Genomic DNA, 19,762 nt, shown 5'->3' with positions numbered 1-19,762 from the left:
TAACTATAAGGTTTTAAGTCAGGGGTGTCCAAAGTCCGGACCAAGGGCCATCTGTGGCCCTCCGACTGCTCCGATGTGGCTCGCGAGAGACTTCAGAAATAGAACAGAATTAGGCCCACTATGGAGATATTATATGAAATTCATATTCTGGGCACTGGATGTCACTATCACGTGCAGCCGCTTTTCACAGCGCATCGTCTCCGCTAGTGTTCTTGCGTCATCCATTGGCAGAGTTCAACAGGAGTTTGGAATACCCCTTATTTCCAAGGATGAAGCGCCCCGCCAAAAGAATGAAGCATTTATTAAAGATTGACATCAGGTTAGATACTTTACTCATGTACTTGTCAGTGGCGTAGCCAAGGGTGGGCTTAGACCCAGGCCCACTCAGAGTATTACAGATTATTCTCTGACTTCAAAGATATATATTTATAAAATAGTTTAAAAAGGCATAAATTCTGATTTCTGAAAGTGTCAAATAACTGTTCGAATGTGCCATTTCTCTGTTGTTTAGGAAAATTTGGTAAAAAAAAAAAAAAAAAAAATTAATTAAAGAGGCCCACCCAAAAGTAATTTCCTGGCTATGCCCTTGGTACTTGTTCTTGTAAAAATGTCCCGATACCTCACATCATACAACTGAGTAGAGCTGCTGTTGTGTGAGTGGCTGAGCAGAATTTATTGAGCATACTCTTGCAGAATGTCCTCTGTAGCACTGGGAAGTATACTGTACTTAATTGGTTCATTCTGATATTTCGCTGAAACAAGAAAAATTATTCACGGGCTTCCCAGTGCCATTTGGGTGATGACATACTGAACAGTACAAGAGAGCGCTTAAAACATTCGCACATGCACGTCTACAAAATAAAATGAAGCACAATAATTGATCAAATTAAAATTATATTTGTAACGCAAGTAACAACAGAACAGACGCTATAATTGTATAGCTATAAAGAGTAATTCCTTGAAAAATAAAGAATAATTCCTTGTATCATTTCATAAAGTGATAAAATGTAATCTGATTCTGATTATTGTGATGGGTCACACCCAACAGTCAGTAGCAGATCTATATGTTCTTTGCAGTGCCACTGAATAAACTTCAAAAAGATAAAAAATTTGAATAAATTAGTATAATATTTTGTGTAAGATGCATCACTGTTCCATTATAAGAGTTCTTTGTGAGTGAAATACCCTATTCTTTATTTACACGTAGGGCCTACACAAGCATACCATAGAGCACAAATTATGATTAAAACTTTGCATAATATTAAGCGTACAATATAAAGATCATGCACAGTGGCAATGTAGTAGCTTCTAGCTGTTCCGGTTTCTGCCGGCATGCTGCACAAGTGTTTGTATCTTGCTAGCCTGCTTAGCATTGCTTATTCTTATTCTTATAAGTTCATCGTGTTATCCTTTGCCATTTTGCCACGTGCTTCGGGTTTTTTCGCTTTTCTACTGTTTCAACTGTGTGTATTTTACCGTGCGCACCCATTTTCTCTCCTTATCAAAAATTCAAAATCCACAACATATATGTTAGATCCAATACCAACTGAGCTCTTAAAAGAGGTATTCCCTGTAATCTCAGAACCTCTTCTTAATATTATTAACTCCTCGCTATCCTTAGGACATGTCCCAAGAAACTATATAATGGCAGTTATCAAATCGCTTATTAAGAAGTCACAGCTTGATCCTGGAGAATTGGCTAATTATAGACCTATTTCAAATCTACCATTTATGTCGAAAATACTAGAAAATGTAGTGTCCTCAAAACTATGTTAATTTCTACAGAGAAATGGTATATATGAACAATTTCAGTCAGGATTTAGGCCGCATAAAAGTACAGAAACTGCACTTATCAGTGTTACAAATGACTTGCTCTTATCATCTGATCGTGGCTGAATTTGTTTTCTAGTGCTTTTAGATCTTAGTGCTGCCTTCAACACGATAGATCATGACATTCTCTTGTATAGGCTGGAGAATTATGTTGGCATTAGTGGACTTTATAGGTTTATAGGTCCTATTTATCAGAGCGCTACCACTTTGTATGTGTAAACGAGAAATTATCAAATCAAACAAAAGTTAAGTATGGAGTGCCACATGGATCAGTTTTAGGGCCTCTGCTTTTCTCCTTATACATGCTTCCCCTGGGAGATATTATCAGGAATCATGGAATAAGTTTCCACTGTTATGCTGTTGATACCCAACTTTATATTTCTTCTTAACCCAACGAAAATTTACAATTCTCCAAATTAGCAGAGTGTATCAATGAAATCAAAGATTGGAAGGCCAGGAATTTCCTTCTACTCAATTCTGACAAAACAGAGGTACTAATTAATGGACCAAAAACCTCTAAAAATAAGCCGCTAAAATATAATTTGACTCTCGATGGATGTACTGATGCATCATCTTCTACAGCGAAGAACTTGGGTGTTTTATTTGATACCAATCTGTCCTTTGAAATACAATTTCCAATGTTTGTAGAACAGCATTCTTCCATCTCAGAAATATTGCTAAATTACGACACATGCTCTCTGTTGCTGATGCTGAAAAACTAATTCATACGTTCATGACCTCTAGATTATTGTAATGCATTACTGGGAGAACATCCAGCAAGTTCAATAAATAAACTTCAATTGGTTCAAAATGCAGCTGCCAGAGTGTTAACTAGAACCAAGAAATATGATCATATTAGCTCCATTTTATCGTCATTACATTGGCTTCCTGTTAAATTTCGTATTAATTAAAAAATTCTGTTAACTACATAAAAAAATTTTGAATGGTCTAGCTCCACAGTACTTTAGTGACCTTCTGACACGCTATATTCCATCACATTCATTACGATCACAAAATTCTGGCTTGTTAATAGTTCCTAGAAAATCAAAATCCACAAAAGGAGGTAGATAATTTTCCTATTTGGCTCCTAAACTATGGAATAGTCTCCTTAACACTGTTAAGGTAAATTAACAGCATTTGTTGCATAAAGTTAATTTCCACAAAAAATAATTTCGACTCGTCCCCCGTTTATAAAATAAAAAATCGCTGTTACAGTAAGGCACTTACAATGGAAGTGAATGGGGCCAGTCAATAAACATTGTACTATATACTGTTTCAAAAGTATACATAAACATTTAAGATGTGTTAACATGATTTTAGTGTGATAGAATCAGACAGAATATATATATATTTTTTTTTTTTTTTATTTTTTTTTTAATTAGAGACGGCTTTGACAGCTAGGTTTTTAAAATCAGCATTTAATAAAATAATCAATTTGTGCAACTGGACTTTTGACTTAAGGTGCCGTGAGCCGCATCACTGTAATAATTAAACAAATGGCTAGAAGTCAAGTCATTTTTATTTGTATAGCGCTTTTCACAACACACATCATTTCAAAGCAGCTTTACAGAAAATCATGCATTAACAAAAAATATATATATATAATAATAATGAAACTGTACTATCATTGTGTAGTTTGATTAAATATGATTGTAAACTGTGTATAAAAATAAATAATTAAATAATAATTGTATTTAGAACCACAGTGAGCAAGTCGAAGGCGACTGTGGCAAGGAACACAAAACTCCATAAGATGTTGGTTAATGGAGAAAAATAACCTCGGGAGAAACCAGGCTCACTGAGGGAGCCAGTTCCCCTCTGGCTAACCAGCATGAATATAATGCCAATATTAGATATATATATGCAGTGCAGGTCATGGTTTAAGATAGTAAACTAAGTAAGTGTTAAGGTCCAGTGTTTAAAAAAAAATATTTTTTTTATGAACTGTAAGATTAATGACTAAAGTCTTTGAAGTAAATCCTGGATTAACTGCAGAAGTTCACATAGATGAATTGTCCTTTGTTAGTTGGCTGATGAAGGTGTTTGTTGGCAATTAAATGATAGTCTATGTATTCCATTTCAAAAGTGTAGTCCATCAATAGACAAAGGTGATGCAGGCAGAGATCAATGAGGTGCATCGCAGTTCAACCGGCAGGTTATTTCGGTGAGGTTCGGTGGGGTCCAAGTCCAAGGTTCAGGCAGTTGCATATGAAGTATCCGATGTCTTACAGTTGGAGTTGGCATCAGTTCATCCTCTGAAGTCCATTGTAAAAAACTGAAAAGATGTCTGGCTAGCACCGGCTGCATTTAGTCGTCATCACTTAGAGACACATAGCAGTGGAGTCCGACTCCAAGCAGGAACGGAGCTGGATCTGGCCGGCTCTGGTAACCTTGGGATATGAATAATAGAATAATATTAGCGTAGATGTCATTCAATTTTATGCAGAGTTATAGATCATGATAGATGTTTCTGGTTCCGGCAGACCTGATTAAAGCAGCCTAATTGTGAGTTGATGGATAAATTAGGTGTATGCCTGGCTAAATAGATGAGTCTTTAGTCTAGACTTAAACTGAGTGAGTGTGTCTGCATCCTGAACTTATTTAACCCATAACATTCCTTTAAGGTATGTGTCTATGCAAAATAAACCTACCCTGACAAATAATCAAATATATAATATTCCAAGTGTACAAAGTGTTACAACAAGCCCCGGTCTCCCCGTTTAATGTACTTATTTCCAATTTTTAGAATGCGATTATTTACTCACCCCTGTGTTGTTATAACCCCACAAGTCTTTTTTCTTTGTCTTAACACAAAGGGAGAAATTGTGGAAAAAAATTGTGCTCAGTGATGTCATACAGCGGGAGTTAATGGTGACCACCTCTTCAAGCTTCACAAAGTACACAAATGTAGGGGGCCTGGGTAGCTCAATGGTAAAATATGCTGGCTACCACCCCTGGAGTTCGCTAGCTTGAATCCCAGGGCGTGCTGTGTGACTCCAGCCAGGTCTCCTAAGCATCCAAATTGGCCCGGATGCTAGGGAGGGTAGAGTCACAGGGGTAACCTCCTCGTGGTCACTATAATTTGGTTCGTTCTCGGTGGGGCGCGTGGTGAGTTGAGCGTGGCTGCCGCGGTGGATGGTGTGAAGCCTCCACACGCACTATGCCTCCGTGGCAATGCTCTCAACAAGCCACGTGATAAGATGCACGGGTTGATGGTCTCAGACGCGGAGGTAACTGGGATTCATCCTCCGCCACCCAGATTGAGGCAAATCACTACATGACCACGAGGACTTCATAGCACATTGGGAATTGGGCATTCCAAATTGGGAGAAAAAGGGAAAAGAAAAAAAAAGTACACAAATGTATAATTCAGAAGTCTAATAAATTATTGTATGCGACTAATGTCTTGTTCTGAAGGCATACGATAAGGTTTGATGAGAAACAAACCAAAATCTAATGCATTATTTAGTAAAACTCTTGACCAACCGTTGCTGTTCTGTGCATGCTCTTGAGAGTGCATGAGAGCAGCAGTTACTAGAGTTTTTCTTTGTTCAGAGATTTTGTCCTAAGCAGCCGCAACGAGTGACGGGACATTCTTTCGATCGCTTGGTTTCTATTTGCGGTGGCGCACTGTGCAGCCCCGTCCGCTATGATCTGGCACCGGTCCTGCCATTGTGTGACATCACTGAGCACTACATTTTTTTCACAATTTCTCCCTTTGTGTTAAGAAAAAGAAAGAAAGTCATATGGGGTTATAACAACAAGGGTGAGTAAACAATGACCAGTTTTAAATTTTTGGATGAACTGTCCCTTTAAAAATTATTGAATGGATTTCCCTGAAAGATTGATCAAATTTAAAATATCTTTATTATCTTGGCACCATTCATAAGTATGACATCTAACATGCAGGATTTGATTAGGCTGCTTTGAATGGTGTGCTCTAAGGTCGTTGCCAATACTTCCCTGCATCTGAGGTTCTGATTTCTCTTTAGCAACTCAAGAACACTGCAGACCCTTACAGCTGCAGGGTGTTGGAGAGAATGTGGGCTGGTGGTCACCCATCACATGCTCACAGCAGAGCAGCTCTTATTAAAATAAAGACTCTCTTTTCCCTATTTTTCTTTCTTCACAGACACTCTCCGAGTCCCTCCCTCCCTTGCTCTCACAAACAAGGCAAGTTCTTTACAAGAGCCTGACATTTAGATTGTGTTTTAAAGCAATTAACTGTGAGTTACATCTAAAGCTATCAGGAGATGGTTGTGCAGTGAGAAAAAGAGAGAGAGAGAGAGAGAGAGAGAGAGAGTGAAAGGCTACTGACAAAGGGAAAAGGGGTTGTTATATAAGAAGAGAGTGACAGAGGTGGTGATTAAAGAGTAAATGTGAAAACAAGATTCTGCTCAACATTAATTAAAAGATTTTTCAAAACAACTTTTTCACACAGGCTGAGGGTCAGGATGTGTTTTAAAAGGTAAGGACACAAAGGAAAATAAGAGAGATGGACACATCATATGACTGAAGGGCGACAGATCACATTGTTTATTCATAAGGGGATGTGTCATGCTATTTGTCAGCAAGTCACAAGTTGATACCTATGACATCCTGACTCTGTACCATATCCAAACCAAAATAACACCTTTTAATCCTGTGTGGAAAGATACGAGTATGCACACCATGTAACTCTTACGCACACACACTCTCTTTACTGCCTGCCACATCCTGCCAAAGACATCAATCTCATAGATCTCCAGCTCCCTTTCCAGCTTAAAAATGTAAAGACATCGGCTTTAGAGCACTTCCACGGGTCTATGGGTGGAGTTGAAAGCTATTAGTCAGCGTTTAAAGCTGTTTGTGAAGATCACCTGTTGGACTGGACTGATTGATACTGGAAATGATACTTTAATGGAGCTTTCATGGCATGTGAAATTGTTAGCATCAACTGGTAATCACTACCATCACCCTAAATGTATTTGGAGGTGAACTTACGAAGCATCTTAGACCTGCACGAGATTCCATGCTTGTTTAAGCTGGTTTTGTGACTGGTCTAGCCGAAGTCTTGCTGGTTAAAGGAATATTCTGGGTTCAAGTTAAGCTCAATCGACAGCATTTGTGACAATGTTGATTACCACAAAATTATTTTGACTTGCCCCTCCTTTTCTTTTAAAAAGTACAAATTTAAGTTACAGTGACTCACTTAAAATGGAAGTGAATGGGGCCCATTTTGGGGGGGTTTAAAGGCAGAAATGTGAAGCTTGTAATTTTATAAAAGCACTTATATTAATTCTTCTGTTAAAACACATAATATTTGAGCTGTAAAGTGTTTAAATCATAGTTTTTAAAGTCATTTTAGGGTTTTAGAGTTTGTTTACATTATATCGTTATGGCAACAAAGTTGTACAATTTACACAGAAAAGGTTAGTAAGCGATTTTATCACACCAAAATCATGTTAACATGCATATTGTTTATGTCTTGTGACTTTACTTTTGAAATAATTAGTATTTTAACATTTACTGATTGGCCCCATTCACTTCTATTGTAAGTGCCGAGTGTAAGTGCTGGAATCCAGATTTTTGCTTTTTTTAAAGAAAAGGAGGGGCAAGTCGAAATTATTTTTTGTGGTAATCAATATTATGCCACAAATTCTATCGATTGAGCTTAACTTATATTGAACCTGTAATGTTCCTTGAAGCTAGAAGCCTAGTGGGGGTCCCCAGGGAAGAAAAATCACAAATGAGATCTTTTTAATATCTTAAATGTTTCTCCAAAGCAGCTATGAGATAAAATGGGGAGCAAATAGAGACAAGTATCTCTAGAGTTTCATCAATATGTCCTGGAGCTTATGGTAGGCTTTAGGATGAAAATAGTGTGGAAGTACAGCCAAACATGGTATTTTATATGTAATCTTTTTGAGCGCCCAAAGTTTTTCAATATTCAGTAAAAATAAATAATGATAGATTTGTATAGACATGGTTTCAAATGCTCAACTTTATAGAGAAGTACTTAGTTGCGACTAACGTTCTAATTAGTTATTCGGGAAACCCATCCAAAGTGATACTTTAATGAAATATAAATGGTAACTCCATTATAAAGAGCAACATCTGAGTAATAAATATGCTTATGTTTTTCTTTTTCAACTGGGATGATACCTGTTACCTGTAACGTGTAACTTGTGGCACATTTAACCGTATCTTTGTGAAAGTCTATAAGTGAGTTTCAAGCAATTAATCAAAGCTATTCTCACTTTATGTAAAAGGTTTTCACATTTTCTTTAATAGAATGCATTAAAAGCAAAATATGGTAGTAGAGTGAGTGGTAGAGTGTGTGGATAGAGCAAGAGATAAAGAATGGTGGATGTGAGTTCATTTAAAAAGGGGGACTTGCTGTGGCAGTAAAGATCTAATAAATATTTCATGTCTGGGTCTGGAAGCTTCCGCAGGATAAGTCCTCTGCACCTTTCCCACACAGCTTTCCCATCACAACACAACAGGGTTCTAATTATTATCTCCTTGCTCTCTAAACAGTCATTGTTTCACCTCGCTGTAAATCCCTGCCTCTGCTTTGCTGCCTTTAAACAAGACACTAATGACAATATGAGCATAGACCAATTAGATTTTGTAAGCATTAGGACCATTAGCGCCTGAAGACGTGACGCTTAGATGCAGTAAACACACAACTCCTTTTGTTCATACTGTTTTCGCTCTGGGATACTGTAGGAAACCCAAAGACAATAACTTCACTTAGACTAGGAGATGTATCTGTAAGATTATGCAAGCGATGGAGATGCTACGCAAAGATAATTAGTGTCTCTGGTTTTGAGATGAGCATTAAAAGGATTCACCATGAGACACTGTTGTTTTCTGTGTCTTCAAAATAAAGTTTTGTTTCCTGAGGTATAAATTTTTCCTCTATTTGGTTACATCATGTTCAACCACAGGCTATATTATTATTTAGGCTGCATTCTTTGAACATTTATTAATTATTTGTTAGATGATGTTTGATGATATAACAGGGTGCCACAAAGAATAATAACCTGAAATAAGATTTCCAGAGATGTTTCTCTATGAGGTGGTGTAGTTTGGTGTAAAGAGGTTGTGGGATGATGCTCTTGGGTAATGCTTTTTATCTAAAAGACATTTACATGTGTGAGGGACATCATTTATTCCCTTTGATGAGCATGTAACTCCCTGTTTCAATAGGATTAAAGCTGAAGTATGTAACTTTTTCAGTATTAACATACTTTTTCTATCCAAGCCTAATATGCAGAGACAACTATAAGTAAGTCATCCATAGGTTAATATTCACGTAAACACTAAACGCTGTTTTCTGTGGCGCTATAAAAATTCCTGTTTGTTTTGATCAACCTGCTTAAACCCAACCCAACAACATTACTCAACCAATGGCGTGAGTTGAGGGTGGGACAATCTGACAGTTTGAACATCTGCAGACGAGGGGCATATTCAGAAACATTGTTTATTTTTCAATTCTGTTCGGTGGCGCTAGTGTCGCAGAAATTATATACTTTAGCTTTAAGGCAAAGAGGGCATTCGTTTAATTTTCTTGTTAAATAAATAAAATAAATACAAAAATTTGGACACACTTGACAGAATTTTTGTTCCTCATGATCTTAAAACATTTGATCTAAAGACCTCTGCTTGAATGCTTTAATTAGTTTTGTAGACTAATATACATTTTACCTATGTATGAATTTATTTACAAAACAAACATTTTAATTACTTTTTTGTTTAAATGGATGAGTTGGACCAGACTGTGGTGAAAGTTGTCAACAAGTGCCCAGTATACATGTGAACTCCTTCAATACTGTCTACAATGCATCCCAGGTGGCCCCATATGAATTTGGTTGGGATGCCTCTGTAATCTAGGCAACGAGTGGCTACTTTGGAAAAGCTAAAATATAAGACATTTTTGTTCACTACATACAGGGTTGGGGAGTAACTAAATACATGTAACGGGAATACGTATTTAAAATACAAAATATAAGTAACTGTATTCCACTAAGGTTACAATTTAAATCATTGGTAATTAGAATACAGTTACATTCAAAAAGTATTTTGATTACTGAAGAGATTACTTTGCATTTTATTGTCATTTGTCCCATTTAATATTTAGTCCTTTCAGATGGAAAAATGTATACACATATATTATGCGATCATATAAAGTGCATTTGAACAGTGGTGAAACACTTTCTTATGATGTGTTACATTCATACGAGCAGACAGAAAAGTAAGTTTGAATAAGTTTGGAGCAGAAGAAATAGAAATAAACCTTGTGTAAATTGTCAGCTTTACGCTAAGCTAAAATGCTATTTCTAGACATTTTACATGCACACGTTACCTGGCACGATCATATTTTTTTTTATCAAGAAAATTCATGTTAGATCATAATTTCTTTTTTTCTAGTAAGACCATTGATATTAGGTAAAAAATCGTATTCCTGATAATAAACTGTGTATTGTTTTCCTGTAAATATCCTTAAAGGTGCAATATGTAACAATTTTCGTGTAAAATTCACCTTTTTTTTTTGCCAAAGTGTGAACGGCTTGTAACGCAACTTAAAAAACGAGCCCTTCCCGGACTTCCTAGGTTGCCTATTAAAGCCTGTAGACTGATTTTCATGCGAAGGGAGCGGGTTGCTTTTGCCGGGAAAATCCAAAGGATGTAACGATTATGTGCGCTCCCGAGAACCTTGCCTCAGTAATAGCTTCTCTTCCACTATTCAACAGCGTCAACAGACAGTCTGCAACACTAGGTAACATTATATTAACACAAACTCAGAGTAAGACAAAAAAAAAAAAAAAATAAATAAATAAATAAATAAATAAATAAATAAATAAATCTACTGAATCCAGTCTGGCTAAGCGGGAACGTGATCGTGGTCGAGCGAAAACTAGAGTGAACATCGGCAGGGCATTTGATTCCTGGAGGGACCTTCGTTCGTTTTTGGGGATCAAAACCGACCCTGAATTGGCGTTCTTCTTATTGGACAGGTAAGCTTACATAACTGCAAAGCATGTGAAATATAGTGCCATAAGGATTGATCTGTGTAATTTTAGCTAATTTGATCTTGCCTGCTAACGCTGATGAATTGCAAGCTACCTTGCTTCGTAACTTTTAAATAATTCAACAATCTTCTCTTTATACTAAAAGTCAGGTATACAGGATAAATTTAAGCAAATACACTGGTTACTTATTCGTAGTACAACATATGACATACAAAACATACAATAGTGCAACATAACTGCAGTGCAACAGTAAACTCTCTGGTATAGTTCGATAGTATGTAGCTGTATGTGTGTATCAGTATGCTATGTTAGCTGATAAGTAGTTTTAGTTTAGTCTCAAAGTTTGTAGTAAAACAATCATAACTGTGTAATTTTAATTATGCTACCTCATCTCTCAGCATGATGTCGGTGAATCACGTTCAGCCTCTTTGTACATTGCGTCATTGTTTTGGTCGATGCTTGCTCACTTGTGTCCCAATGGAGTGTGTGCATGAGCACGAGCAACAAGTAGCTGGCTGCAGTTCACTTAACGGCCACAGGTGTCATTAATAACAAGCGTTTCTGAATCTTACATACTGCACCTTTAAAACAAGATCAATTAGATTTATTTATCTTTAGCAACAACACTGCATAAGATATTTAGGTTTTTCAGAGAATGTATTTTTAACATGTGTATTTTGTCTTACTGTACTGGAAGAGTTTTTATAGTCAAAACAAGTGAAAAAATCTACCAGTGCTGAAGAAGTAATCCAAAGTATTTACATTACATTACTGACCTTGTGTAATCTAACGGAATATGTTACAAATTACATTTTACAGCATGTATTCTGTAATCTGTAGTGGAATACATTTCAAAAGTAACCCTCCCAACCCTGACTACATAATTCCTACATTTTCATTTGTGCTATTTCATAGTTTTATGACTTTATATTATTGAAAAAACCTTTAATGTATGTAAATAATAATTATTATTATATGTAGAAACAATCATTATTATTACTAAACTACTACTATTATTACTAATAATACAAAAGTTTAAATAAATTAATACATTTAGAATTGCACATTTTAGGTGGACAGGTTAATTATCAATATGAGACATTTTTGGTCACTACATAATTCCCATGCTTCCATTTGTGTTATTTTATAGTTTTGATAACTTTATATTATTAGAAAAAAAAGAACAAAAATATATTTATAAGTGATATAAGTGATAGTTCACCCAAAAAAGAAAATTCTCTCATCATTTACTCAACCTCATGCCATCCCAGGTGTGTATGACTTTCTTCAGCTGAACACAAATTAAGATGTTTAAGATCAGCTCTGTAGGTCCAAACAATACAAGTGAATGGTGCTCATGCATTAGAAGCTCCAAAAAGGAAATAAAATATCTTCAGAAGTGGTCCAGTTGGTGTTGGGTGAGAACAGACCAAAATGTAACTCCTTTTTCACTGTACAACTTTACAGCAGTCTCCTTGTTGATTATGATTTCAAGCTCAATTACACTTCCTATAGCGCCATCTGGAGCTCTGCGCATGTGTCAAGCACTTGGAAGTGTAATCGAGCTTGAAATCATGATCGTACCTAGAGACTGCAATGGAAAGACATACAGTTAGAAATGAGTTACATTTTGATCTGTTCTCACCCAAAACCAACTGGATTACTTCAGAAGACATTGATTAAGCCACAGGAGTCTGGTGGACAGGCACGTGCACACATAGACATCAAAGCGGGCTTGAACACCTGCCCTTTTTTTTACTTCCAGAGAAAGTGCCCTTTTTTCTGGAGTGCATCTTTTTTTAAATAAATGAATATATATATATATATATATATATATATATATATATATATATATATATATATATATATATTCTGATGCCCTCCCTCCCTCCCTCCGCGTCTCGGCGCAGCAGTGCAGCACACATCGGCACATCAGACAGGCAGACAGAAGCCCCTCCCAGCTCCTATCCCAGTAGTGTTTTTCTTGGCTCATGTGGAGGTGAGTGGTGATGAACAAAAGACTAAGCTACCAGTGCCTCGACTTTACAGCTAATTAGCCAAAAGCCAAATATAGTTAAATTGTGTCTTGCTAACATGCATGACTCATGAGCTACTAGCTAATGTAATAAGTTAGCTAAAGTTTAGTTAAGGCAATATATCATGGCCATACAGGCTAATGTACTGTACTTAATGGAGACACTACAGGTGAATACAGTAAAATTTGTGTCTGATAACGTCATCACAATCGCCACATTGATATGCAAATTAGGCGTTAACTAATTAAAATGCGCTCATTTGCATACATTTGACAAGACACTGCAGGTGAATAGGATAAACTAAATAACTAAAGCATATCACCACAGAACTTCCCCAGTTAATGACTTACATCAAGGGTCTTTTCCCCTGAAATGTTATGTTTAAATAAGCAGATTAGTTTGTTTTGGTAAATTTAGAAGAAATCTATAGATGCAAACAGACGGAGGGTAGTAGGCTTAAAACAAACACCATCTAAATGTGTATTTTGTAAGTTTTCTTTCCACTAGAGTAAAAGAAGACATGGAAGCAAAATAGACCAAAATCTCAAAGTTGACCACTACATGAAAAAAGTGTCCTGCCTTAAACAGTAACTTCATAATTTTGATCGTAGGCTCCTCATCTAATAACTACCCATTCTATTAGTTTGTTGTATGCTGATAGAGGGAGGAAGGAGAGACAACAAGGGAATGGAAGGAATGGAAGTAACAGATTTTATTTCAAAGTTCAAGACCTTTTTTTGTAATAATTTCAGTTAAGATGCTGTATTTTTGTATTTTGTCAATCATTTTTTGCAGTGTTTTTTCATTATTTTTGCAGTGTTTTTTCCTGTAAAATTAACAAAATAGCAGCAACAGCCTTTTTCAGTTTAGTGTGAAGATTTTTGTTGATTTTGAAGTGTTATGTATTCAAGTAACACCAAAAGAATTAAAATGATTTATTGCCCTGTGCAAAATAAACAAATTATTAGTGAAACTACCTCTCCTTGGTGCAGTCACTTATTCTAAATATATACTTGAATAGTAGCATAGAAAACATGCACATTGTGGCATAGTTTCCTTTGCTGTTGCCTGCTCTTGTGATAAACCTAGTGAATACTAAAGAAGACCATGGTCTCTGTGTGAACTGATTATTTTGTAGAAATCTGTTGAGTATGAAACAATTGCGTGAGTGTGAGGGAATTAAAATAAATTGGTAAGGAAGTCAGAGTTGTGTTAATATATTTAAAGTTTTGTTTACATTTTTTTTTTATTTTAAATAAATAATTACGAGAAGTGCCCTTTTTTTCCACTTGAGCCCCTGCCCCCCAAAATGTCTGTGCACGTCCCTGCTGGTGGATTATGTTTCTGCTGACTTGATCTCCTTTTTGGAACTTCACAGGCCTGATCACCATTCACTTGCATTGTTTGGACCTACAGAGCTTAAATATTCTTCTAAAAATATTTGTTTGTGTTCAGCAGAAGAATGAAAGTCATACACATCTGGGATGGCATGAGGGTGAGTACATAATGAGATAATTTTCATTTTTTGGTGAACTATCCCTTTCATTACAAAAAACTACTAATACTACTAGGCCTACTATTTAACAATAATAATCATAATAATCATTATAAATAAATAAAGTAGGTTTGACGGGTAAATAAATTAATACATTTAGAATAGTTTATTTATTAAATATCTCCAATTCATCACCTACTTATGACAGCAACACACACTGCACAACGTTTTGCTCAGCCAGCACCTATCGGTTATCTTACGTCATTAGTTATCGCCGAACTATTTCGTCATATATGTGCGACTTGCCAGATACAAGCAGTTGAAAATCAGCGGAACGTATTTTTACGATAACAGACAACCAGAAGCATCCTTATAACTGACAAATATATGAACTGTATTCCTCGTATGTTGTTCTCGCTCGTGCTCACTGACATTGTGTATACGACTGAATCGGCGGTTGGTTGATTTAGTTTAAAACGGCATCATAAGAACAGCAGCGGCTCTGTTTCATGCCTGCGGTCGAGAGATCTGTTTTTTTCCGGTGAAAACAGTGGATCAGCTGCTGTAGTCTGACGGCATGAATCGTGGGTATGGTAGTAATAGACGGGGTCGAGGAGGAGGAGGAGGCCGGCGGTTCGGAGATGGAGGGTCCAGGTGGGATGGAGAGGCTGGATCCAGTGGAGGAAGAGGAGGATACCAGAGGCATTCCGAGTGGGACTCAAATGAAGAACAAGGACATGGAGGGGGACGAAGAGGAGGAGACGGTGGTCCAAGAGGCAAACACCCACCCCATCTGAAGGGTCGAGAAATAGGATTGTGGTATGCCAAATGGGGAGGCAAACAACGAGCTGACGCAGAGAGAAAATCTGTGAGTAGGAAGCATTTACATTCTATTTTATTTATTTATTTATTTTTTTTATTTTTTTATTAAATATATTTTTTATTTTAATTACAGTGCTTGTTAATGTTTTCTAATGATGCAATTGCACAAGTCAAAGGTTATTTTTCGAATTCACAGGAATGTGCAGCAATAATGGCTGGCAATGGCATGCTATTTCTGTAAGAGAAAATGGAAATATGAGGCAGTCAAATTATATTTATAATGTAAATTATAACATTTCATATTTTTGCTTCTTTAAAGTGGTCACTCTTTGCCTATTAAAGCTCTCCACAATGCACACTGAGGTGCATCCTAGAATGCTTTTCCTACAATCCCGAGGAAGTTCCCTTACACCCTGGGAACTTATTGGCTGTTGTTTTTTCTTTCACTATTTACTAGTCCAATAATAAAAAAAAAAAAAATAAAAAAAAAAAGTAGAATAAATAAACCTTTGTAAAGAAATTAACATGGGTACAATTTATATTTGTGTATATTCATAATCATTTCAAGCATTTAAGCATACGCCTTTATGTTATTACATGTTTTTAAGAGCATGAGAAACATAAGCAGTCAGGTGTGTTAAGATGTTTGACTTGTAGCCTATATCAATATAAAAATTGGTTGGGTCTGTTTTGTCATTTTTAGAGGGCTGTTGTTCAAATGGATGAAACGCAAGAGCAGCGCATCACTCAGTTGCTACACACTGTCCAGAGAGATCCAAGCAGAGATGCACATCCCTCTACATCTCAGACCTGGAGGGTGAAGGAGGAGCCCAGCGGCCACAGGTGCGAGTACAATATTGTACAATTGACAGCGTTTGCATGGTCATAGAAAACCTGGAAATATCATGGAATTTTAAAACGGTGTTTTCCAGGCCTGGTAAAGTAGTATAAATGACTAAAATCTTAAAAGTAATGGACATTTCTAAAGTTATATGATTTTTTCCCTATATTTTATGCTCTGCTCTATAATATTTCTTAGGCTAGATATTGCTCTTGTTTAGCGTTAAACTTGTTATGACCCCTTCAAATCACTTGCAACAGAATCTGTTCCTACTGAACCATACCATGTGAATCATGAGTTTGATAATCTTTCATTTGAGTCAGTTCTTTCAATGAATTGGTTGAAGTGACTTGAAAATCAGTCTGAATGATTCATTAGCGAATCGGTCTAAATTGGAATAATTTTGAAAAATCCTTCTCTATCAGTATTTACATTTATTCATTTGGCAGACGCTTTTATCCAAAGCGACTTACAAAAGAGGAACACATAAGCAAATCATCTTAAGGAGACAGTGGTATGATAAGTGCCATATTACAAAGTTTCACTAGCATCAGAATAGCATTCAAAACAGATTAAAGTGCAACAAGGAATTTATTTATTTATTTATTTATTTATTTTTTTGTGACTGGTTAAGTGCTCATGGAAAAGATGTGTTTTTAGTTGTTTTTTGAAGACAAAGTGAGTCAGCTTCACGGATGGAGTTGGGAAGATCATTCCACCAACGTGGTATGATGAAGCCGAAAGTCTGGGAAAATGTTTTGGTGCCCCTTTGTGTTTGTACAACAAGGCGACGTTCCTTAGCTGACCGCAGGCTTCTAGTGGGCATGTAGCTCTGCAGAAATGAGGTATGCTGGAGCAGACCCAGTGACTGTTTTGTATGCCAGCATCAGAGCCTTGAATTTGATACGCGCATCAACCGGCAGCCAGTGGAGAGAGACAAGGAGTGATGTAACGTGCTCTCTTTGGTTGATTAAAGACCAGACGTGCTGCTGCATTCTGTATCATTTGCAGGGGTCTAATTGCACATGCAGGGAGGCCTGCAATGAGAGTGTTACAGTAGTCCAGTCTAGTTATGACAAGTGACTGAACAAGAAGTTGTGTGGCATGTTCAGAGAGGAAGGGTCTTATCTTCCTGATATTGTAGAGTGTAAATCTACATGAACTTGTGGTCTTTGAGATGTGGTCTGTGAAATTAAATTTGTTATCGATGGTTACCTCTAGGTTTCTGACCGTTTGGGAAGGCGTTACTGTAGTTGCACCCAGCTGCACGGTGATGTTGTGTTCAACAGCAGGGTTGGCTGGAAAGACAAGGAGTTTGGTCTTGGCTGGATTAAGTTGCAGGTGGTGTTCCTTCATCCAGGCCGAGATGTCTGCCAGGCAGGCAGAGATTCGAGCAGTCACTGTGGTGTCGTTGGTTTGGAAAGACAAGTAGAGTTGCATGTCATCAACGTAGCAGTGGTAAGAGAAACCATGTGCCTGAATGATGGGTCCCAGTGATGTTGTGTATATAGAGAAGAGAAGTGGCCGAGCACTGAGCCCTGAGGTACCCCAGTAAGTAGCTGATGTGACATGGACACCTCACCTCTGCAGGCTACCTTGAAGGACCTACCTGAGAGATAGGAATTAAACCAGTCAAGCACAGTTTCTGTGATGCCCAGTGAAGGGAGGGTGGAGAGTAAGATCTAATGGTTGACTGTGTCGAAGGCTGCAGAAAGGTCCAGTAGAATCAGGATGGATGATCTGGATTCAGTTTTTGCCTGTCTCAGCGACTACGTGACAGACAGCAGGGCAGTTTCGGTGGAGTGTCCACTTTTGAAGCCTGACTGATTGTCATCCAACAGCTTGTTCTGTGAGAGATAGGCGGAAATTTGATTGAAAACTGCCCTTTCAAGTGTTTTTGCCATGAATGGGAAGAGAAAGACTGGTCTGTAGTGTTCACTTTGCTTGGGGTTAAGTGCGGGTTTCTTCAGAAGTGGGGTTACTCGAGCCTGCTTAAATGTAGTGGGAAAGGTTAATTATGTGAGTGAGTGCATGTAAGATGGAAGGAGAGATGGCCTGGACAGGTGAGAAAGAATGGGGTCAAGGGAACAGGTGGTGGGGTGGTTGGAGAGGAGTTTAGATACCTCAGAGTCAGTCAGAGGAAAGAACATAGAGACAGAGGAGTTGCATACAGGAGACGGGTGTTTGACAGGGTGAGATGCTGAGAATGTATTGCTGATGGTTGTAACCTTATTAGTGAAAAATGTGGCGAAGACATCTGCTGTCAGTGATGTGTCAAGCGGTGGAGGGGGAGGACAGTGAAGTGTGTTGAATGTTGTAAACAAGCTGCGAGTGTCAGTGGTGCTGTTGATCTTGTTCTGGTATTAGGACGTTTTTGCAGATTTAACGTTATCCGAAAAAGTTGCAAGCAGAGACTGAAACTTACCTAGATCTGCTGGATCTTTAGATTTCCGCCATCTCTTCTCAGCTGCCCTGAGGTCAGTCCGATGTTCACGAAGGACATCAGAGAGCCAGGGGCTGGGTAGTGTAGTACGTGCTGGCCTTGAGGAGAGAGGAAAGATGTTGTCTAGACAGGTTGTTAAAGTAGAGCTTAGTGTGTCTGTGGCAGTGTTTACATCAAGGGTGGAAAACACATTTTGTGTGGGAAGAGAGGTAGAGGCAGCAGTGGAAAAGCGAGAGGGTGAAAGAGAACGGAGGTTACGGTGAAAGAAAACCAAAGGCAGAGTCTGTTTTAATGTAGATGGGAGAGTCATGTTGAATTGAACAAAGTAGTGATCAGAGACATGTAAAGGAGTAACAAGAATATTTGAGTTGGTACAATTATATGTAAAAATGAGGTCCAGCTGGTTGCCCGATCTGTGAGTTGCTGTGGTGCTTAGTCTTTCCAAGTCAAATGAGGCCAGAAGATTATTCAGTTCAGTGGCCTGGGGCTTGTCTTGGTGTATGTTGAAATCACCAAGAACCACAAGTGGCTTACCATCCTCCGGGAAGGAGGACAGCAGGACATCCAACTCCTTGAGAAAGTTTGCCAGCTGACCTGGAGGGCGATAGATGACAACAATATGTATTTTTGTGGGTTGTATTGTAGTAATAGCATGGAATTCAAAAGTAGTATTGTTACATAGAGAAGAGTGTGGTGAAAAAGTCCAGTTGTTATGAATGAGCAAACCTGTTCCCCCACCCCTACCGGTGTTTTGAGGGGTGTGTGTGAAGAAGTTGTTGTTGGAGAGAGCAGCAGGTATGGCTGTATCCTCTGGACGTATCCATGTTTCTGTCAGTGCCAGGATGCTGAGGGTGGACTGTGTGGCAAAGGCTGGAATGAAGTCAGCTTTGTTCACAGCTGACTGGCAGTTCCAGAGTCCCACTGAGAAAGAGAGCGGAGCAGGTGCTGAAGCGCAAAGTGGCCGTAGGTTGTGTGGATTGTGTTTTGTCTTGCAGCTATATCGTGTAAACGGTCTGTTACAGATAACAGGGATGTGCTTGAAGGCATATGTTATTCTTGAAGCTGACATGTATGTACAAGGAAAATAAGAAAAGAGATAAAATTAAAAGATACTTAAGTGCTATGGTGAGTGGCGCCTTGTAGACTCGCTGGTCTTTACATGAGGAGGGCTTTACACGAGCGCTACCACTTCCGCTGCCACTTCCGCGTCAGCATTCACATCAAATATATATATGATGCTAACGAGCCGTACAGTGAAAAAAAGCAGGACATGCCTTA

General features: G+C 37.9%; 1 protein-coding gene across 2 annotated transcripts in view; it reads left to right on the top strand.

The window, feature by feature from the left end:
* The first annotated feature begins 14,660 nt into the window (after positions 1 to 14,660).
* The window catches only part of LOC127456343 (ATP-dependent DNA/RNA helicase DHX36-like), a 57,878-nt gene continuing 52,776 nt past the window's right edge, over positions 14,661 to 19,762 (top strand). The window contains exons 1-2 of one of the 2 annotated variants that reach the window (XM_051724789.1): positions 14,661 to 15,246; positions 15,904 to 16,043. In XM_051724789.1, coding sequence (XP_051580749.1) covers positions 14,956 to 15,246; positions 15,904 to 16,043 — 431 coding nt within the window. In that variant the 5' untranslated portion in view covers positions 14,661 to 14,955. Of the gene's footprint in view, positions 15,247 to 15,903; positions 16,044 to 17,346; positions 19,448 to 19,762 lie in introns of those variants that run through there. The other variant, XM_051724790.1, reaches the window with a different exon arrangement.

The sequence above is a fragment of the Myxocyprinus asiaticus genome, chromosome 18 (genome assembly GCF_019703515.2).
Source record: "Myxocyprinus asiaticus isolate MX2 ecotype Aquarium Trade chromosome 18, UBuf_Myxa_2, whole genome shotgun sequence".
NCBI classification, from domain to species: Eukaryota; Metazoa; Chordata; class Actinopteri; order Cypriniformes; family Catostomidae; genus Myxocyprinus; species Myxocyprinus asiaticus.
This window is presented reverse-complemented; position numbering and strand designations above follow the sequence as displayed.